The sequence below is a fragment of the Ruditapes philippinarum genome, unplaced genomic scaffold (assembly GCF_026571515.1).
Source record: "Ruditapes philippinarum isolate M1 unplaced genomic scaffold, ASM2657151v2 ctg6879_1_1_1_1, whole genome shotgun sequence".
In the NCBI taxonomy this organism is placed as follows: Eukaryota; Metazoa; Mollusca; class Bivalvia; order Venerida; family Veneridae; genus Ruditapes; species Ruditapes philippinarum.
The window spans coordinates 1-24179 of record NW_026856207.1 but is presented as its reverse complement, the minus strand read 5'-3'; the positions used below and the strand labels follow the sequence as shown (position 1 = coordinate 24179).

Here is a 24179-nt window from a genome sequence, read left to right as displayed (position 1 = left end):
CAATAGGGGTCATCATCTTATCATGACCAATCTATAGAATTTTAAGTTATTAGGCGGACAAGGAAAAAGTGACAGATGGATCCATTTCTATTGTTATTTTCTATCGTTTAATATAGGGCCATGGCCCCTTCTTCTTTTGTTACGGAATGAACTCTATTGTTCTCTTACAGTTCGATGGCCTATCCATATTCAAGCTGATTCCAGTATATCCCCCTTACAACTTTGTTGTGCAGGGGTATAATAACATAAAACAATCATATTCTAGATAGAAAAATCTTTATTTAGACCTCACATATAAAAATCAAGGCCTGAAATTGGATAAAACAAAACAAGATATGTATCACATATACATGTAGTTAAACATTTAAGAACATCATTAACAGGTAGTAATATGAGAAGTGACATAGAAAAATTTATAAGTATAAAGATATAAATAATATAATAATAATGAAGACAGGCAAAATAAATTACATGTAAAGTATACTCATGATTTAGACTTTTTAGAGTTTGAATGTATCAATAACTGTTTAACATATTCTAAAGAACCTAAGCATGAAATTTTACTTTTGTGGAATTTGAACCTAAAAACATAATGCATGTAGACCAGATAAATATTCAAATTCTGCCACAATAACTTACCACATTAACTGATAACAAAAGCCTATAAACAAGCATAGTATTTCAACTCAACAGTAAACATTTAAACCAATAATCCTCCAATCAAATTAGTTTAACAAAATAAAGTAAGTAATTCAAATCAAGCCAAGAATTCAAATCAAGCCAGTTGAAGAAAATCAAGTCATATATCCAAATTGAGTCAAGTAAAGTTTAACAAAACTTGTGTAATTCAAATCAAGTCTGTTTAATAAAATCAAGTCAGATATCTAAATCAAGTCAGATATCCAAATCTAGTTATTAATTCAAACATTATATCAAGTGCAGTTCTTACAAGTTCTGCTCAGATACATGTTATTATATGATCAGGTTGAAATCACCTTGAAAAGAAAATATTCAAACAGAGGTTATGGAAGTAAAAAAAACTTCAATAACATCAGGAAAGAATCAACCTTAAATTATCAAGCATTTCAAAGACAAAAAGGGGAAAACATGTATTAAAATAAAATGAAAGCGTCCATGCAATATATATACATGTTAATATTTTCACCTGCTGATTATTTTCTCATTTCATTGCAAATGTTAATGGTGAGACAAACATGTGGCCAACACAAAATTAACAACAAACTTGTCACTCTATGTCTTACAAAACACCAATGATTATACGTTCTTTCTATGCCTAATATTTACTTACCGGGTATATCCCTAAATGCTGATGAAAGAACATGAATAGAAAAAATTTTTAATTAATATACTTTCACTTTCAAAACATGAAGACAACATAAACCTAATCTTTTGTTTCACTTGATAATAACTTAACCGATTTTAAAAGTAACTCTTTCGTAAAAGCTTTGAACAAAGAGCTATCAATTTAACTTGCACTTACATCACTTCCAAACAAATATTACATACAGAAAAAAGTGTCACAAAAGGCAATTATTCTTTCTTTTCATTTTGAGCAAAAATATATGCTAAACAACCTTGTCTTTAAAGACCAACTCTTAACAATGACCAGTTACCTATATATTTCAAAACACAAAGTCTTTATCATCAGGACTGACTGTATTTTTCATTTCCAAAGACTGGTCTTCACAACCAGGTGTTACTATATTGTTCAGCTACTATTACAGCCACTGACTGTCACCGCAATTTTGAGACTTAACAAAGCTACACAGTGTGTCAGATTTACCTTTAGCAGTCGTAATATGCCTATTTAACACATGCAAAATTGCTTAAACTAAGCTGTTGTATTAACAAATATGTACTATTATGGATCTTTTATCAATCATAGCAAATTATTTGTCTTTCAATTAACTTTGGCTCAAAACATCAACTTCAAAATGTCAATAATCTACATCTTAACAATATCAGAAGAAGTTGTGTTAAAAGTTGGTATGCCAAATATTTAAGTAAAACTATTCAACGCTATATTCACACTCTGTATATATACAAAATGAGTGCCGCACTGTGGCTACACACTATAATATAAAGCTATAGGACTTGAAGCTACATAATTCTCTACAATTAAATAAATGAGCTAGTATAGTTCTTTCAAAGAGAAGTAGGTAGGTTCTAAAACTAGAAAATTATATCTCAACATTGTCAAGGTCATTCAATTTGATCTGTCAAGGTCACTCAGTATGACCTCATCTCGTTCTTCACACAGGCTTTGAATGCATCCCAACTTCTTGGCGTCAACTGACTGTGAGACTGAAAAATATATACATAACATTGTTATTACCTATATTTCTATCACAAAATTTGAAAATTCATTTTTTTTCATTTTGCCAGGATTGGTAAGTTTCCATAAAGTTTGTCACACATTTACAAGTATTTCTTTTTGTATCAAAGGCCATGCATGTGAAATCTGGACGTAAATCATTTATATAAAAGACATTGAGCTCTTATTCATTTAAATATCAAAGGCCATGAATGTGGAATCTTGACCTAAATCATTTTATGCAAGAGTAATTGAGTTCTTATTCATTGGTGGTGGTGTTGGTAGTTTTCACTCCGGATCACGGCAGTTAGCCACATTGAATTCACCAGAGCACAGTTCAAACACCGCATTGTTCCTGGGCAGGCAGTCAAGCCTTCACTTTCACAAGGAACTGTAACTTCTCTACATGCCAGAGCAGAGGTACAGTGCAAATGACCGTAGAAAGGATTTCATGATCAATCACAACGATGATCAAACCCGGGTCGCCCGATTCACAGTCCAACGCTCTACCTATTGAGCTAACCAGACAACTTTGCTCTTATTCATTTAAGATCTTATTCATTTAAATATCAAAGCCCATTTATGTGGAAACTGGACCTAAATTATTTTATGCAGGAGTGACTGAGCACTTATTCATTTTAGCTCTTATTGATTTAAATATCAAAGTCCATGTAACTAAGTGGAATCTGGACATAAATGCCAAATGGCTTCCAAAACTTTATAAGCTGCTTTTTAACATTTTTGTTTTTCATGTGGTGTGATTTGTCACAGTATATAAAATTAATGGGTATGCTGAAGACCTTAAGTTAAGTCTACATACATGTCTTAATTATAGTTTTAATCAACAATGTAATGTCATGTTATAAAAAAAAGTCAGACTGATGTTTTCAAGGGTAAAAAATATCTGACAGTCTAAAAGTCCTACTTTAGTACTCATGCAGTCATTTAACATCAAAGACAAAGTTTCAAATACTTCTCAACAAGGAAGGGAGGTAATTGCTTATTTTCAATTTTGTTTTGGTACGGATTTCACAAACAAATAACTAAACAGTTTCACTTCAAAAAATATGGTGTGGTGGAAGAAAAGGCTGCAATTCGGGATCACTGTGACATATAAATACTAATATTTCATTATTTGAGACTTTGTGATAAATTGGTTATTAAAAAATTATATATCTCATGCAAAACCTCTCACTTACCCCTATCAGCTACAATTACAATATATAATTATAAAATAAAATTACATAAATGCATACAAAAAATAATTTTACATAAATGCATACAAAAAATACTTCAGTTTTTTTTACGTTTTGTTTTATGCCTCAGTCGTAATTCATCAAAAGAAATTTGTTTATATGAATACATGCACATGAACACAAAATAAAATCAATCTAATATTATATGATATGATATATATGTCTCAAACTTTGTCCACAAGAGGGGAGAAAAACATACTTAAAACCAGTATTTCATAAGCAAAACAACCAAGCATACATTGTATCTTCCTTAAACAAAATACATTTCTGCATATTTTGGCATCTTAAAAGTATTTTTGCATGAAGTAGTTTGACATAAAAATATCTTAATATAGTATAGATTATTGATACTTATTCAATTTCTGAGACAATTTCAGATATTTTGTTATCATTGACATCGACATAAATTTACCTATATTAAGCATTTACACATTAACTAGATTTAATGCATATTATGCTTGCTCCTAATTTTATGTATTTTTCACCTTATACTGGCAAAACACTGCCCCTAGGTGCCCATCTACTCAGCTATAATACATGTAAGACTGGGTCTTAATTTGTGTATTTTTCACCTTATACTGGCAAAGTGCATATTTACTCAGTTAAAAGACAGACTTATTGTAAGACTGGGTCTCAATTTTGTGTATTTTTCACCTTATACTGGCAAAGTGCATATTTACTCAGTTAAAAGACAGACTTATTGTAAGACTGGGTCTCAATTTTGTGTATTTTTCACCTAATACTGGCAAAGTGCATTATCTGCATTATCTCACTCAGCTATAATACATGTAAGACTGCATCTCAATTTTCAGTATTTTTATCCTAGTACTGACAAAACTCTCTGCTGTAAGACTGGGTCTCAATTTTATGAAATTTGTAATTTTCGACCTAGTACACTGTAACTGCAAAACCAGATATTCAGGTTTGACACAAGTAAATTTGGCATTGAATTAACCTTGCTGTAAACTGAACTGAATAACCAACAATTACTTGTTTGATGACTGTGTCTACTTTACTACATGATTGATTGCATATAGGACCGTTATTTTGATATACATGTACACTGTACTAGGAAGATATAATACTATAATCATCTTTAAGAATACAGACTAACAGACAGATTACACAGAGATCATTGTCGCAGGAGTCTATTCTTTTTCATGATAGAAAGCATATACATTTTGTAATGTAAAGTGAAAAGAGCAAATTGCTGATTGATGAATTTAAAAGCCCTACCATACTATACTTTACCAAAAAAGAAACTTTCGCAAAGTATGTGCCAGTTGTTCAAGGGTACCACTTAAATGTACACACTTATATACATGTAGTAGCTTGTAAAACTCGTTTGTTTGCAAAATCGGTCAGCTAATCCCCGTATAAAAGCCCGATATGTTTATTCAACGTAAAAATCGAGTTTCAAAAGGATTGAAAAACTGTACTAACATATCTACATTCAAACTTGGAGAAAGTTTCTTTTTTGTTTCAGTATATTAAACCTTACAAGATACCACTTCTACTTCATTTTATACAATAAATCATTGAAATAATGTCACAATAAGACACTTTACAACACAATCATCAAATGCCATACCATACAATACATCCTTCATGTTCTTCCAAAGTGGATAAAAGTCCTTTAACATATGCCTATCTATGTAACTCTAACACTGCAAAATATACATTTCTGATCACTCAAATAGTATACCATACCCTAGAGCCTCTATATTTCCTATCTTTCATGATAGAGATGAACTCCTTGTAACTAAGATGGCCGTCTCCATCAACATCAAACATGTTGAATACAGTGTTAACAATGTGAGACCCAAGTTCCGTTCCTGTACAGATCTTTACGGCTCTCTGAAATTCCTCTGTAAATCATAAACAAAACATTGTAAAATATAAGATATTTATGATAAAAAAAACAATGTCTTATAAATTCATAGTAATCATACAAACTTTCTTACTTTATGAATATTCAGGTAGAAAATAGAAAACAATTCTGTTTTTCTATTAAAAAGAGACTCTCATTCTGTCAACATTACAATTCTCCTTCAAACCAGTCATTCTTTAAATATATATATGTAAAACTAGAAATACATTTTTAAGTATTTGTAACTTCAATTCCAGGTAAAACTAGAAAATAAATATTTCAGCAACCAATTTATCAATATTTTAACAGCTATTCACTACTGATTGTAGTTACATGTAATTAGTATCTGCTTATTTCTTTAATATATCTACTGTATAGTATTTTATATAACAATTTTTTTTGATATTGTAAAAGTTAATCTTCATCTTGAACTATGTTTAATTAGAGTTCAGTATCTTCAATCTTCATTCTACACCATTTTCATTTTTTTCTACCTTTTTAAATGTCCTGCTGACATTGTCATTGTCATTATTTTGACTTTCCAGCCATACTGAAGGAAGAAGAAGATCAATGCTCAACTAACTTTCCATTAAAGTAGGCACCTTGGTAGAAACACCTTTCTTCCATCAGCTAGCTGGACAGCTCACATAAAATAATCCAAATTAACTGGCAGGATTCCAACCCACAGCAGCAAGGAGCAAGTGATTTAAAAAAAGCTACTTTAACCATTTGGCCACAGAGGCCAGTTTATTAGGAACAAAATATACTTTGAGGACTTTCAAACTTTAACAGGTGGTGGTATAACCTAAGGCTGCCTTTCTATGCTTCATTAAGTCATGAACCATTTAGTCATGAACCATTTAGTCATGTGCCATTTAGTCATGAACCATTAAGTCATGAACAATTTAGTCATGTGCCATTTAGTCATGTGTCATTTAGTCATGAACCATTTAGCCATGTGCCATTTAGTCATGAACCATTTAGTCATGAACCAATTAGTCATGAACCAGATGCTTATTCATGCCCAAAAAAAGAGCTTCAATACAATTGCATGAAAAGAGAAAAACACGAAATCCTGAAAGTGTATACCATAACCATGTTTTACAGTTAACTTACCTTTTGACACAGGCTGCATTGCGTATGTGTACATATTCATTGCAATCGTAAAGTCATCTAAACTGTTCATAAACTGACTAAACTGTCGAAACTCCTCAAAAGTTATACCCTGTAAATATAAAATATATCATTCAATAAAATAACAATAAATGTTACAGCATTCTTATTCCCGCACCACAGTGTATGATTCCCCAACAAAATACTAGTACTACATGCATGCATAAAAATTACAGACAGGAGGAACATATACGTAGTTACAGAATTGTTTAACCAAAAAATTCATGTTATGTTTTTATTATTCCAGAACTTGTGGTCTAATTTAAATTAACAAACAATACTAATGTAAACATTTTATGTTTAAAATCATTTTCGAAAACCTCATACCATGTTCTTATATAAATTTTCAAATTTTTCATTACAACTTGTACTTTTGAAATACATGTATTTCATTTTATTTCGAATGGACCATTTTTTCTTGCTAAAATATATCAATTTGTTTATAAAAACAAAAACATGCTTAAAATGGGGTCCAAATTTTAGAAATATACCTTAAACTTTTAACGACAAAGGATATGTAAACCCTTAGTTTTAAAAATTAGTGGGCAGGCTCATATTGGGCGGTATCATCAATGGAATATTTATTTGTCTCTTGTTATCCTACCAAGGTACCTAAGTTGCAATATTCAAGTTTGTCAATTTCTGATAAAGCAGGATGTGCATGCATGAAATCAAAACTACATCTATTGAAAATAGCAGTTAAAGTTTTAGAATGAAAATTTTTCAATCTGTTTTCTAGTTTAATTCATGTACATTTAAATAAAATGGGAAACAACATGAATCAGAAAATGTGGTTTTTCAGGTATATAAGCTTTTATTATATATTTAATCCAGTAATACTTTTGCAACATTTTTAAGTATACATTGTATGTATAATCTTTCACAGCCACTACCATAAGACATGTACCAGTTATTTCAGTTGTTAGAAAAATGCATAACCTGACGACATCAGTGTGAAACATATTTGTAACAAAATCAAAACAAGAGGGCCATGATGGCCCTGAGTCGCTCACCAAAAACAACTGCTTTTCAGTGTTGGAATGTCAATATATTCTAATATTAAATTTGAGCATAGAATATGTTTAAACAATAATTTGAAGAAATGCCATGACCTGCGGCATTTAAGCTTTAGCTTAAATGGAGCTAATCAAATTAATATGAGCAAATTGATAAAAGACTACCTAAGAATGCTACAAAGTTTGGTGACCATCTATCAATTATTTCAGTAGGAAATGATGTTCGAAGGCTTTTTCTATTTTTAGCTTTAGTGGCCCCTAAAAGGGGCTAATCAAATTAATATAAGCAAACTTGATAAAAGAGTACCCAAGAATGCTACAGACGAAGTTTGGTGATCATCCATCAATTGGTTCTGTAGTAAAAGATGTTGAAAGGTTTTTCTTTTTTTTAGCTTTAGCGGCCCCTAAAAGGGGACAATCAAATTAATATGAGCAAACTTGATAAAAGAATACCCAAAAATGCTACAGACAAAGTTTGGTGATCATCCATCAATTAGTTCTGTAGCATACATGTGACATCCCGGCGGGATTTAAAAAAATCCCGATATTTCAACACTGATCCCGATTCCCGATATTACAGCTTGAATTCCCGATATTTAAAAAAAAAATCAACATAAAAAAAAATCAAACACAGCACCTGTATCTTAAATGTAAACCGTGCCTCCGGGCATTGATTGTTATCAGTCCATATCCTAAATTATAGCGGATTAAATGTTGAGTCACAAATTGACAGCAAGGTGACGTAATAAACAGTTCCTATACCCAAAGATATTCTCACATGTTTAACTTATCACGTGTCGTGTGTCAATCAATTGACCTCTTTTGTAATTTGGCAGTAGGTATTACACGCTACGTCATCAAAACTACCCTGTAAATTTACATGTATGAATTTGGCTCAACCTTTTGATTAGTGCCGCACTGATAAAGATAAAAGGTGAGCAGAATCATTTAAAGTGGATCATTCAAAAACCTGTTTGAGATGTGTAATTAACCTATTTTTAGTGAGTGGGTAATTTTTTTGTTTTGTTTAGGAATTACACTATCATCCAGGCAAAAATGTGGATTTAATTAACGGAACGATTCTTGCATTTATTTTGAGTCTTCTACTTATGTTACGTTATTTAACTGTCAGAGTCTTATGTTCATGAATAGTTGTTGTACGTTTTCAAATAGCTTGTTTTAAATTATTAGCCAATTATTGAATGACTGGAAAGACAGATATAATTCTTCAAACTGAAAATAATGAAATGTGAAAATGTGACTGTTTTGAAATAGCCTGTATTTATTTATGTATTTTTTTATTTTTTTTTGGTGAAATAAATTAATATTGATCCACAAAAAAATCATAAAAAGTATAATCATTTAATGATTTTGAGGGTAATATAGATTCTTTGAACCAAATGTGCCAAACACATATTGAAATTCGAGTCGATAAATAAATCCAGTTTTGAGCCTCAAAATCCAGCTGAAAATCCAGATTTGGCCCATTTCATTTGTCACATGTATGCTGTAGGAGAAGATGTTTAAACGTATTTTTCTATTTTTAATTTTAGCGGCCCCTTAAAGGGACTAATCAAATTAATATGAGCAAACTTAATAAAAGACTACCCAATAATGCTACAGACAAAGTTTGGTGATCATCCATCAATAAGCTCTGTAGTAATAGACGTTTAAAAGTGTATCTATTTTTAATCTAAGCGGCCCCTAAAAGGGGCCAATCAAAATAATATGAGCAAACTTGATAAAAGACTACCAAACAATGCTTCAGACAAAGTTTGGTGATCATCCATCCATTAGTTCTGTAGAAAAAGAACATTTAAAGGTATTTCTATTTTTAGCTATAGAGACCCCTAAAAGGGGCTAATCAAATTAATATGATCAAACTTGATAAAAGACTACCCAAGAATGCTACAGACAAAGTTTTGTGATCTTCCATCAATTAGTTCTGTAGAAATAGATATTCAAAGGTATTTCTTTTTTTAGCTTTTGCGGCCCCTAAAAGTGGCTAATCAAAATAATATTAGCAAATTTGATGAAAGACTACCCAAAAATGCTACAGACAAAGTTTGGTGATCATCCATCAATTAGTTCTCTAGAAATAGACATTTAAAGGTATTTCTATTTTTAGCTTTTGCGGCCCCTTTAAGGGGCCAATCAAATTAATATGAGCAAACTTGATGAAATTCTACCCGAGAATGCTACAGACAAAGTTTGGTGATCATCCATTGATAAGTTCTCTAGAAATAGACATTAAACAGTATTTCTGTTTTTAGCTATAGAGACCCCTAAAAGGGGCTAATCAAATTAATATGAAAAGGCTACCCAAGAATGCTACAGACAAAGTTTTGTGATCTTCCATCAATTAGTTCTGTAGAAATAGATATTCAAAGGTATTTCTATTTTTAGCTTTTGCGGCCCCTAAAAGTGGCCAATCAAGATAATATTAGCAAATTTGATGAAAGACTACCAAAGAATGCTACAGACAAAGTTTGGTGATCATCCATCAATTAGTTCTCTAGAAATAGACATTTAAAGGTATTTCTATTTTTAGCTTTTGCGGCCCCTTAAAGGGGCCAATCAAATTAATATGAGCAAACTTGATGAAATTCTACCCGAGAATGCTACAGACAAAGTTTGGTGATCATCCATCAATTAGTTCTGTAGGAGAAGATGTTTTAAGGTTTTTTTCTATTTTTAGCCCTAGAGACCCCTAAAAGGGGAAAATCGAAATAATATTAGCAAAAATTGATAAAAGACTACCCAAGAATGCTACAGACAAAGTTTGGTGATCATCCATTGATAAGTTCTCTAGAAATAGACATTTAACAGTATTTCTATTTTTAGCTTTAGTGGCTCCTAAAAGGGGCCAATCAAATTCATATGAGCAAACTTGATAAAAGACTACCCAAGAATGCTACAGACAAAGTTTGGTGACCATCCATCCATTAGTTCTGTAGAAGAAGATGTTTAAAGGATTTTCTATTTTTAGCTCTGCTAAAAGGGGCCAATTGGAATGACATGAGCAAATTCAAGTGTGACTGTCACAAGGATGCTACAGACCAAATTTGAAGTAAATCTGCATAGTAGTTTCAGGGAAGAAGACGATTGTTGACGCATGACGACGGACGCCGGAGCATCCCCCTTTGATACTAATAGCTCGCCCTGAGCCTTCGGCTCTGGTGAGCTAATAAAACATCATAATTATATTAAACTTTATTTTATGAAAATAATGCTGAATGTAAATTTTTCCTAGTGCAAGTGAACTAACAGTTTTGTGAAGAATAGTCTAGCTATCTAAGAAGCGCACTCAGACACACATAATCAGGAAAGGATTTAGAAAGTGTCCCAGCTTTATATACAGTCTATTGTTAGTCGAAATCCTTGAGATGTAACATATTATAAATGTTAATACATAATTATCTGTTAGTTTCTTAAGGCTACAAAATTAAGTTACAGGAGTTGAATTAAAGAAAGACTTAACAATGTTATAATAAACCTTATTTGGTGAATATCTAATACGGTAGTCCTATACAAACAACGTCACAAAAGCTTCTATTTAATTTTTATCCTGCTGGTCTTAATAAAAAGCTGAACAAGCCAAAATAAACCATTGGTTGAAATAGGTAAGTATAAATAACCTAAGCATATAGTCCACAAGAAGAGCAGCCAAAAGGTCAACTTTCTCAACTATTCTCATTGCTTAAAATACATGTAGCATAACAAAAGCCTCGATAATGGTGGTAGGAACTCAGTTTAATATATATAATTGGTTATTGACCATGAAGACATTTGTTAAGTTAAATAAAATACCTTCAGTAGTTGTGAAATAAATCTTGCAAGCTTAACATAAAACAGGATTTTATAATTGAAAAATCATTTTTATTCAGTCAAAGACTTAAAGGTCTTGGAAAGTGACCCTCAAAGTAGAGGGACACAGGGTTAATGAGATATGAACTTGCAAGTAACACTTTAACCAAGTGTTCCACTGATACCAACACCGACAAATGAGTAAGTAAGAACAGTCAAGTTTCACCCTTACCCTGCAGGAACCATTCAAAGCTGATTAACCTTTGCTACCAATATAGAGTCAGGCCAGCTTGCACATCTGTATAGTAAGATCTGGCTTTAAACCGTTGATAGCTCAAATTTTGTATTTTGATACTGAAGTCTCTTAAACTTCAAATGGACTGTTCCAAATTCAAAGCTGGGCAAATTCATTACACAAGTTAAACTAGTTGCAAGTGCCAAGGCTATTCTATGGGAGTGGTTTTATTCTTGAAAGCTACAGAAAAATAGAAACAGGTGCGCCAAAGTTCAAACATCACTGAAAAAAGGCTTCCATATACATGTACATAAAGGTGTTATATTTATTGTAATACTGGCTTACATCAGAAGGCTACAAAATAAATATCAAATAATTTGTTACTTTGCTGATTGTAATAATTTATCACTATGCTGATTGTTTAGTTTAAATAGGCTAATTCGAGGGCTTGGTGCGAAAGGGTTGTAACTCAAATTAGATAAAGAAGGAGTTACAACCCTTTCGCACCAAGCCTATGTATTTAACTAAATTGTATTTTAACTAGTTCTATAGAAGTGTTTTATGAAGTTAAATAAATTAAATAAATTCATAAATTAAATTATTTGTGAAACATTAGTTCCCTGAACCTTTGAATAACCCATAACGACAAGAAATGTGTCCAACAAGTACTGATGTTGCCACCTCATTTACCTTTTGATAGCATTTTACAATTTATTGGTCAAGGGCAATAATCCTACCAATTTTTACCACTTTAGATTCAAAATAATTGATCAGACAAGGACTTCACAATATGTCAATGTGACCATGACCTTTGACAATCGATAGCCATGGAAATAACCCTACTATATTTCATCAACCACTGCTTATTCCTTCTAAGTTATAGATTGGACAATGACTTTACTTCAAGAGTGACTGTGACAGTGACTTTTTGATCTAACAAACTTAAAATCAATAGCAGTAATCTACTAGACATGGCCAATGCCCATAGCAAGTTCAACCCTGGCTTCTCAAGTTACTGATCAGCCAAGAATAATTATGAGCACAGACCACCCCATTACAGTATGCTCCACATTTTTTAAGTGGGGGCATGAAAAGTTGAATATCACCACAACTCATACCAATTATCCATGAGTTTAAAGGCGGATTGCGTTACCACAAGATCACCACTTCACTGTGGAGGGAACAGTAATAAAACTTTTCATTATCTATCATGAACAGACTCAATTTAAACAAGTCTGAAATTCTCACCTTGAAATTTTGTGCTAGAGAGTTCCAATTGGTAATATCCCCCCCCCCCCCCCCTTAAAAAACAATTTTACCACCAAATAAGAACTTTTAGAACCTTATTACAATTTTACCAAAATTATCCAAAATACAATATAAATTACCCAAATCCTGTTTAACAAACTACCAAAATTACCTTTTCTACAGGCATCCTTTCTTTTACTCTGTTGATACATTCACCTATCTCAAGCTTGTCAAGATTTGTGTAACGTAGGAGAATGTGTGCAAAATCTTCCTCCGATATTGTCTGCATACCTTTAGAAAACTCTAGAAACTCCAACTCTATCACCTCACTCTGTAAGTTTGTCATAAATCTGTGACGAAAAAATTAAAGTGCACTATCAACCATTCATACATACATGATTTGCTTCCTTTCTGACATTGACATTATGCTATTATGAAATTTTTGGTTTGGTTTTATGTTGCACCAACACTGTATAGGTCCTATGGCGACTTTCCAGCTTTACAAGTGGAGGATGGCATCATGCAGGTGCCCCTCTGTGCATTATCTCAGGAATCTGAGTAGAACCACTGACATTCAGTAAGCTGTTGGATGGCATTCTCACATGAAAGAATCGGAAGACACTCATGGGGCTTGAACCTTAAGCGGTGAAATTATTTATGTCAGCATTAAAACAGATGACAAGTTTGCTAAAATACTTTCAATATATTTCAAAATACAAAATGTAGTACCAATGGTACACTTCTATGTTGTTGTTTTTCGACAGAATTAAGATGATATTCAGACAGCAGCTCTATCTATTCTATATATCCTATGATCAGGTACTGTCTACTGCTAGTTTTAAAATTTCAAAATGTAAGCATTTGACAACCATTAGTATAAATGGCAAGCTGTGGTTCAGCAAGAAAACACTTACGTGTGAAAGTCTTCATATTTGAGTACATCGTTTCCTCGTCTTCCAAAGAAATGTAACAACAATGTAGTCTCCTGGATTGGCTCAACTGACTTTAATAAGAAAGATAAAATCCCATGTCACTTGTTCCACATTAATAATCAATGATATAAATTTATAATAAGTTTAAAACATTGTGTAATATTTTTCAAATCACAAAACTTTTTTTTTGGCTTGCTAATATTCTATGAAAATTTCAATATAATTTCAGGATTTACTTAACTGGAAGTTAATACAAAGCTTTCTTTGGGTATATTAAAATTACATTTAAAATGTCTTTGGGTAAGTCAACATTAATTCAGGGATGGCAAAATCAATTGTCAGTATTGCCAAGGTCATCCCAGCACCTGTGCGAAGTGGAAATTTTCAAGAATTTACTATATAGATATCATACGGACATGTTAAAAAAATACTTTCGAAAAAACGAACAAGTGTCAATCAAATTCAGATTTTGCCGATCTTGAATTATATTTAATATGCAATATTTCAAATCATCAAATAATTCCTCCTGTCTACTTCATTTCTGATGCAACAACAAATTGCTTTAACAAAGCTTAAAAACATAACATTTTTAACAAAGTTGATAATTTTTTTGCAGCTAGCTGCCTGTTGAGATAAAGTTGCCTCAGTTCTAAAACTAATTTATTTCAAGAATATTCTAATGTTAAATCAATTTTCAGAGTCTAGACTGGACCATTTTCTTAAATTAACAAAGATGTAAGTTTTTTCACATAACTGAACTCTAATATAGAACCAGTCAAGTTAACTCTTAACTGACTGACAACTTTTGAATATAAAACGGTAAGTAATTTTGTAAGTAATGCAGGCATGTTATTAACTTTAATGGCAGAGACTGTCCAAGTGTCATCACAAATTTATTTAAGTCTAGGTCATATTTTAATGAATATGTAACTTTCTATTCCTATCAAAGTTTTATCTACTAAATCAAATAAATCAGAAATATTATTCACATAATTTACAGGCAAAAATAATTAATTCAGTTGATATGTTTATTTTCAATACTGTTTCTCCTTGATTTGAAGATGCCTGCAGAATGTCATCATTTTTTTACAAGACAATTAGCAGACGGTATATCAGTAAATGCAATACTATGTATTATAAAAGGGACCCATTGCGGTTTTTGACAAGACAAGAAAAGACTAAATTTTTTTTTTTTAACATCTTTTTTTTATATTTTAATGTAGATCTCTTCTAAGTAACATGCTTGCAAAGTTACAAATCTGTTTTGCTCACTTGTTTTTTCCATAATAATAATTTTACTGTGCAAAATGACTTCTAACTGTTCAATGGTTTTTAACTCATTGTGTACTGGTATACAATTAAATTCTGAGTGTGTTTCTTTGATATCTTTTCAATTATCCCCCCATTTATTTTACTGTCCCTGGTGAATCTGCTGATCTATGTAACATTTTTCAAGTTTATGTTTTCTGAGCATTTAGACCGCATTAACTGCTTACTTAATTAACTTTCATTCTTAATCATAAGACAAGCACTTACCTTAAATTGGTAACCAAATTTTGTATAAAATACATTAAAACAGATGGATGTGCAAGTTACATGTATAAAAGTTCAGATTACATGCTTAACTTAACATTCCTGTGGCAAAACTGGCTTGCTCAAGCCACAGTACTTCAAGCCTGGCCAGCAAAGTACATGTAGCATATAATTCAGTCCAACCACATTCTGTTCACAATATATCCAGGTAGCAAATTTTGATATTGAAATCTCTAACAAAAAGACAATTCTAAATACAAAGCAGGTAAAGTTCATTACATTTGTGTTATGAAATCACACAAAAATTATAGATAGCAAAACATCATTCTATTACGTCATACCAACTGTCCGTCTCAAATGAGATGTGCGCATACCGTGACCGAGAACATTCAGTACGCATTTTGATACCGTACCGAACGGACGTGGTTCGTTTATTAGACCGAGAGTTATAATCTCTATTCCTAGATTAACGCGGTTAATCTATTTTATTTTCATATTTTCTGATAAATTAGATATTGTATTTTTACAGTATCAATTTAATTTCTTTTCTTGATATATTTGTTTATGCGAGGCATAAACTTCAGTTTTTTCTTTCGGCTTTGAGATTTTCATTCCATGTGCTTTTCAAGATGGCGGATGCCTCTACATCGGGAAGAAAAGTAATCAATCAAGGAACATCTGGTTCTAACATGACTAAAGATGTCGATAAACAACCTGATAAATTGTTGTCGTCTAGTAAATCTGTTGCGTCCGAGGGTCGTAAAAATGAGTCTCGTGGTAAAGTGTCCACTCAGAAAAGTCAACCACCTGAGAAAATAAATGACGAAGTCATTAAAATTTTGCAAGAACTAAACACTAACGTAACAAAACAAGGTTCTAAACTTGAAAGTTTATCAAAAAGGGTTGACGATTTATATGTTGAATATGATGAATATTGTTATCCTGACGACAGTTGTAATGATGGGTTTTCTGACAGTCACAGCGTCTTGTCCAATGTCAGCGAGTCTGGTGAAGATTCCCAGCCACCACGCAAGAGGGTTTGTAATGAAAGTGACATATTTAGGAATTTGTGTGACAAATTTCAGAGTGTGGAAAAATGTGACACTGAAATAAATGACGATCTTGCTACTTTTGTAAACAATTCTTTCCGCAATGGTATTGCTGATGATTCTTTGTCAAACATTGTTAAAGAAATTCACAGACCCGTTAATTGTGAGTCATTGGTGAAAACTAAGGTGAACGGTTGCATATGGCGTTTGTTGAAACCCCAATCACAGTCTGATGATGTGAAATTTCAAGCCATACAAAATGTTGTTGTGAAAGCTGCTATAAACATTACCAAATTGTTGGATAAAGAAGGGGAAAAATTAGATACCCAGTCAATTGAATGGGGCACAAATGCCCTTGCTTTGTTGGGGCAGTCCAACAAACTCATTAATAACAAGAGGAAGGAATGTCATCGTTCGGATTTAGATCCACGATATTACCCTTTGACTTTCTGCAAGCCTACCGTTTACAGAAAACCTGTATGGTGATGATATTAACAAAAGTGTGAAGGATATCCAGGACATTAGTAAAATTGGTAGAGATGTTGGAAGAAATCCTTCATTTAGGCCGTTTGGTAGAAGACGTAGTGGTCGGCCAGGCATGTTTTCTCGTGGTACTGGCAGAGGTTATTTTAGGCCAGGTCATGGTTCTTCAGTGGTTCACCAAAAAAACTCCCGTTGTTACAAGAACAAGTAAATCAGTTAGTAATATTTTTTCAGGCAGGTAGATTGAAATTATTTGAAGAAAATTGGAGAAAATTGACAAGTGATGAAAATATATTAGACATAGTTAAGCATTGTCATATTGAATTTTTAGAAGGGCATGATCCTGTCAATTACGTATGTACAAGGAATAATTTCAGTGAAAATGAAAAGTAAAATTATTGATCAAGAAATAAATAAAATGATTGATATGAAAGTTTTTGATTGAAGTGATCATCATGAAAATGAATTTATTTTCTCCAATTTTCTTAGTATTTCAAAAAGAAGAATGACGAGTTTAGAATGATATTAAATCTAAATTATTAAATGAGAGTATTGTTTATCATCATTTTAAAATGGAGACATTTGAAGAGTCTGCCCTTAAACTGGTAAAACCTAATTGTTTCTTTGCAAGTGTAGACTTAAGACATGCATATTATTCAGTTCCCATAGCTAAGGAACAACAAGTTAAGTTAAGATTTCAAAAAGATGGGAAAATTTTTCAATATGTATGCCTGCCTAATGGTATTTCTTGTGCCCCAAGAATTTTTACAAAGTTGATGAAGCCAGTTTATGCATCACTTCGCATGCTTGGACATGTTAATTCAGGGTTTATTGATGATTCTCTGCTTCTTGGAGATACATGTGATGAATGTCATCTGAATATAACAGATACAGTTAATTTGATGGGGAAATTAGGGTTTATTGTTCATCCCCAGAAATCTATTCTTATCCCAACTAATAAAATTACATTTTTGGGAAATGATATTGATTCCATCAATATGATTGTTACTTTTAAACCGTTGGATAAAGTTCAAAACAGTTGTCCAAGAATGCAAAGTGTTGTATAGACAGAAAAAGGAAAAAATTCAGCAAGTTGCGAGGGTTATAGGCCTTATGATTTCTACCTTTTCAGCTGTAGAAAAATGGTCCTTTGTTTTATAGACAAATTGAGAAATGAAAAAATTTTGGCATTAAAGCAAAATAAAGGAAATTACAATGCATATATGATTATATCGGATGAAATGAAGGGAGAACTTAAGTGGTGGATTGACAATCTAGCCACCGAAAAAAAGACATATTAGTCATGGCAATCCAGATTTGACTATTACAACGGACGGATGGCAAGTTTTGTAGTTGGACCCCAAATTGGGCAGGTATTTGTAATGGAAGACAAAAAAAAGTGGTTAAAATCAATTTGGGAGGGCGGGTTTTAGGAATTTTTGTTTTGCTGCAATCCCCCGCTTAGAAAATTTCCCAATTGGGGGAATTTAATTATATAATCTTTTTAGAACCCCTGAAAAAAACAAAAATTTTCAAAATTTTAAGGCTGAAAATTTTTCATTTTTAACCTTTTAAAAAATCTTTTCCATTTTTGACCAAAATTAAAAGTTAAATCTAAACCTGAAAGTTATTTTCCCAAACTTGGGGAAAAAATTTAATTTTTGAAAAATAACCAAACAAAATTCAAAAAATTATTTTAGAGTTTATATTTTTGTGAGGGACATCCCCTGAAATCATAAAACCATGAAAATTTCATGTTAATATTAAACTTTGGTTTAAATTTGGGAAAAAAATTAAAATTTTAAAAATTTTTAAAAAAGGGGGCAATAACTCTCCCAAAAAATCATTAAAATTTTTAAAATTAATTGGCCTGCATTCCAAAATCCATACCTATGAAATTTTAGTTGAAGTTACTTTGGGGAATAATCGGAAACAAAATAATTATAAAAGGAAAGGGAAATAACCCCCAAAAATTTATTGCCGAAGATTTACCATTCTTGCAACCAGGCATTCTTAATTTTAAAAATCCTATCCATAATGAAATTTCAGTTGACTTTCTCAACCTTTTGAGTTACCCATAGGGGAAACTAGAACTCCAATTCGGAATGTGTCACCTGTAAACAATAAGGTTTAGGAGAAAATGGCCGGCCAAAAATAAATGAACGGAAATGACCAAAAATTGGGAAATAAATTACCCGTTCTTTCCCACTGCATTCCTATGAGTTATATTTATGAAGTTTATTTTAATAGGTTTTATAGTTGGGGAGAAATGCCGGACAAAAAATTTAAATATGAAAGTAAAAGGGAAATAAACTCCAAAAATTAAAAATCAGAACCGGCCTTTGAATTTGACCTTATTTTTTAGAAAATCCATACCAAGTTTTGATTTAATAACTTGTGTCGAGTTTTCGGGAAACTTGGGGACCACGCCGGAACAAAATTATTCATATGTATTTTAACAAGTACACAAAAATTAATTAGAAAAATAACAAACGCAAAATAACTCAAAAAATTATGGGAATTATCTTTTTGTCATGCAACCCATGAGTGAGATCATGCCCAGAGTTTCATTTTGATAATGGTTTTGAGTATGCTCGGGGCAAAATTAATTTTGGGAAAAATAAAAAGGAATAACTCAAAATTTCATATTACTTCTTGAATCATTTAAATGGGCATCCCCATGATTTCAAAGTAATCATCAAATACAAATGTCCAGACCAAAAATTGCAGGGATACCCTTGGCGGGGATAACACATAGGATGATGCCCCTTCGAATCCATATTTAGGATTGTTAGATTTTGAATGTGTCAAACCTTTTCTTAAAAAAGAATCTGAAAATTTAATACAGAATTACGAGGCAAATAAGGGAAAAAGGTGGGAATAAAATCGGAACGGGTAAAAATATGCCCGGAATTACATGGCGGGGGCATAAAAAAATATGGCTTTCTGCTACACACATTCCAGGTATTAGCAATGAGGCAGATTTTCAAAGTAGAAATTTCAATGAAAATGTTGAATGGCAACTTAACAGAAATATTTTTAAACAAATTGTAAAATTATTTGAAGTGCCAATAATTGACATGTTTGCCTCTAGATTGAATAAACAAGTTGATTCGATTTGTTTCCTGGAAACCTGATCCAGAAGCGGAGGCAATTAATGCATTTTCTTTGTGTTGGTCAGATGTATTAATTTATGCATTTCCTCCTTTCAGTTTAGTTGGTCGAAACAGTACAGAAAACTGAGAGAAGACAAAGGGGAAATGATACTGGTGGACCTCTTTGGATAACACAGTATTGGTATCCAGCAGTAATGCAGTTGTTATTAGAAAGTACCTTATGTTTTGGAAAGTGACTACAGACACACTTATTCTGCCAAATACAAAGAAAGTTCATCCACTAGTAGGTCATCTACACTTAATGGTATGTCGTTTGTCAGGGAATTGTTCCAAAGTAGACAGATTTCATCAGAGTCTACCGACATCATCATGGCATCGTGGAGACATTCCACCAAAAAACAATATTCATCGTATATCCACAAATGGGTGGAATTCTGTAGTAAAAGGAAAATTGATAAATTTCAAGTTACTGTAGACAATATTATAAGTTTTTTGACAGATTTATTCCATTCGGGTTACAAGTATGATAGTTCTAAATACAGCTTAGAAGTGCATTATCTTCATTATGTATTACTGAAGATGGTTTTACAGCAGGTGCTCATCCTTTAGTGGTTAAATTTATGACAGGGTGTGTTTAATTTATGTCCACCAAAAAGTAAATATAATGAAACTTGGGATGTTTTCAAAGGTACTGTGTTATTTAAAGACATTGTCACCAGTAGATAGGTTGTCTTTGAAACAGCTAACTTGGAAGTTAGCTATGTTAATAGCTCTGACTCAAGCAAGTCGGCACCGGTCTCATTCATTAAGTTTAATAACTATTGATGGTCTAAGGCAAGATCAGGATTCAATTACTGTACAATATTGCGCGGTTATTAAAACAGTCTAAAGAAAGGCAGAGATAATCCAGTTCTTCAATTTGAAAAAATATACTCCAGATAGGAGGTTATGTGTGTATAGTGTTTTTCTTGAATACATAAACAGGACTAAACATATTCGAGGAAGTGAATCAAAAGACTTTTTGTCAGTTATATGAAACCACATAAAGCTGTTTACTTTCTACAACTATAAGTAGATGGCTAAAAATCAGTTATGTTTTTATCAGGCATTGACATTAAAAGATTTCAATCTCATAGTATAAGAGGAGCATCTGTATCAAGAGCTAAATGTTTTGGAATTCCAATTAAAGAAATCATGAAAGTAGCAGGTTTTGGTCAAATGAAAGCAACTTTTGCAAAATACTACGATAAACCTATTAAAGATAGTCTTTACGAAACTGCAGTGTTCACAGGATTGACGGAATGAATCGTGTTGGTTATGTGAATGTTTATTTTTTCCGTTCAATTGTGTTTACATGCAAAAAAAATTTTTGCTTTTTTGCTTTAAAGTCTCATTTGAGACGGACAGTTGGTATATGACGTAATAGAATTCCCCCAAATAAACTAGACTTACCTTGAGTCGACGTTTGGTTGGGATTCTATGTAGTCATAACAGCAACTGGAGGGATCAAAAATGCCCGCCCATCCCTCCCTGAATGTGTGTGACACATTCTTTAATGCATTTTGCATTTAGTTTTTTATTTTATTGAAGCAAAAAATTATTTTTGCTTAATGCTTTAAATACTGGAATGTTCTCGGTCACGGTATGCGCACATCTTCATTTGATCCCTCCAGTTGCTGTATGACTACATAGAATCCCAACCAAACGTCGACTCAAGGTAAGTCTAGTTTATTTGGGGGATTATAGATGAAAAAAAATAAAAATATACATGTAATTAAAAGTAGAAATAAGCTAAAACAGTGTGCTTTGAGATTCAAAATTACCTCAATGCTATTTCACTACCTTCATCATACTGATTAGTCGAAAATAACTTGGCTAACTAACATATCATTCACCTTTTCTGACCTTGACCTGGATTACTTTCAAAAAAGATAAATGGTGACCTGTTATTTTAGCAAACACTTATTGTATCTGTTTGTTACTGAAACAATTGATAATCTTCAGTTAGAAGATTAACTCAATAATGATTATATTATAAAGTCAGCAATGTAGTAACTTATTTCAAATTTGACCTTCAACTTTGACCTTTACTGTAAAGTTGTATTAGACTCCGAGACTTGACTTTGACTATTTTTACTATGGTAAAACAATACTATTTATCTTTAAGAAACAAACTACAATGCCATATATAGTGCTTTAGAAATAATAATAATGGCTGTGAGATATAATAAACCACTATATAGATATAGAATTGTTATGTGAATAAATGGGATCTATATAATTATAATGTTTAGACTACATTAGGTTACATAGATATTATATATGTGAAGATATCTACAGTGTATACTAGTCCATTACTTGTTTTATTATCCTATGAAAAATTGATAAAGACACAAGACCAATTAAAACCCTATAACCCTAAAGAAAAACTTTAATACAGAATATTGAACCTTACAAAAAAAGTTTGGAATTAAGTAGTGACAGCTAGAAGACAAAAAAATTTGCTGTGGAGATATAAAAAAGGACATTCTATGTCTTAATATGTCTAAGACTTAATCTTAAAAGAAAACATCTAAGTCATAATCTCTAAAGAAAACATGTACAATGTATTAGTGTTTTCAAAAATGGTAGGAATTGCTATTTAGCCAGGTATTTGACATGTTTTTTTTTGTAAAATAGACTCCTTCCTGAACAACCATACATGTGAACTTTTTTTTTTGATGATCAAGTGAGAGATTTTTTCATCAAAAAGTGGGAGATTTTAGAATTTGCAATAAACAAAGAAGAAAGTGCTGACACCAAAAAAGAGGGAGATTTCTTCAATTTGCAAAAACACCCATTATTTTAAGAAAAATCTTTGAAAATTATGGCTGCAGAAAGTGGGAGTCTCCCGCCCTTAAAGTTTGGGAGAAGTTCCCAAATGTTTTGAAACAACAAAGCTAATGTTTCTTGAAAATATGTTTGTGCCAGTCATCTCTTATTTTATTATATTTCCTTTATGTCTTTTATTCACAATTCCAGCCCATGGTGTAAAAAAAAAAATCTGTTTTTTTTCTATCAATTCTAATACAAACAGTGCTCCATAGAAAACTCTATATTTGCTCTAGTGTGCTATATATTACTACAAGACCAAATGACCTACTTTTTCGGTGCCGTCTTCAGGGTTTGTCAGACTGTTTCTTTGCGCTAGAGTCCCTCTGTTTACTAAACACACCCTCTTAGCTGTAAGAGTTTTAGTACAGAAAAATTAGCAAAACACATTCAACAAAAAAGTGAAAAAGTTGGACAGCAACAAGGGGGAAGCAAGAAACCAAAATCAGGGGCTAGCCAATAACAACCAGCAGAGTCAATATATTCTAATAAACACCTTTTCCTTTTTGACCCCTCAGGGTTTTTTACCCCAGCCAAATATTTTCCAGTATACTTTTTATAAAAAACCTAATAAGAAAAGAAATTTTTGCAAGCCACTGCGTTCTTTTTTAATCCTAGGCACTGAAAAGGGAAACCCTTCTAAAAAATGCCTTGTGATTGGGTCAATTTTAAACCAGGTGCTCTATTGCTCCAGCAAAAAATCAAGGTTTCCCTAAAATTCATCCTGCCACATTAATAAATTTTCAATACTAAATTAGACCCCATGAATACCCTTTGAAAGAAGTGTTATCACAAAACTATTCCTTTCCACTCAATGCTGGTTTTCTTTAAATAAAGCAAAATTAAATTGACAGGTAACAAATTTCATACCTTATGTTTTTAGCCATCTTGAATATCAGCTCATATCCTGCCACTTATACGCCTCACTTGATTACTTCAAATGTTTAAATGTTTTGTACATGTTAATTTACAAATACTTTTTGCTTTTAATTACTTAAATCTACTGCTTTATGTCCAATATCTTATATCTAGCCCTTGTTTGATTTATTGCCAAAAAGAATGCACAAACTCCATGCCCAGAGGATATTTTTTAAACTGTGCACATGATATTTGTGAGAGAAAAAAACTCCCAAACTCGTAAAACTGAAATGCAAAGAAAACTTGTTAATCTTATTTATGCAATAAACACTAAATATCACCTGTAATTTTATTTTTAAAAATCAATTCAATCAATCAACATTGTATCATGAAGCTG

The 24179-nt window shown here is 32.0% G+C and overlaps 1 protein-coding gene and 1 pseudogene across 1 annotated transcript; one reads left to right on the top strand and one right to left on the bottom strand.

Moving 5' to 3' along the window:
• Nucleotides 1–259: 259 nt before the first annotated feature.
• Nucleotides 260–23275, bottom strand: LOC132745786 (calcium uptake protein 3, mitochondrial-like; the record flags this gene model as incomplete). The annotated part of the gene is made up of 6 exons (XM_060734760.1): nt 260–2325; nt 5302–5459; nt 6578–6686; nt 13113–13290; nt 13855–13943; nt 23196–23275. Coding segments are annotated over 6 exons (689 nt in total), but the record flags the coding sequence as incomplete, so codon positions are not given.
• Nucleotides 15978–17148, top strand: LOC132745779 (uncharacterized; annotated as a pseudogene).
• Nucleotides 23276–24179: the final 904 nt, after the last annotated feature.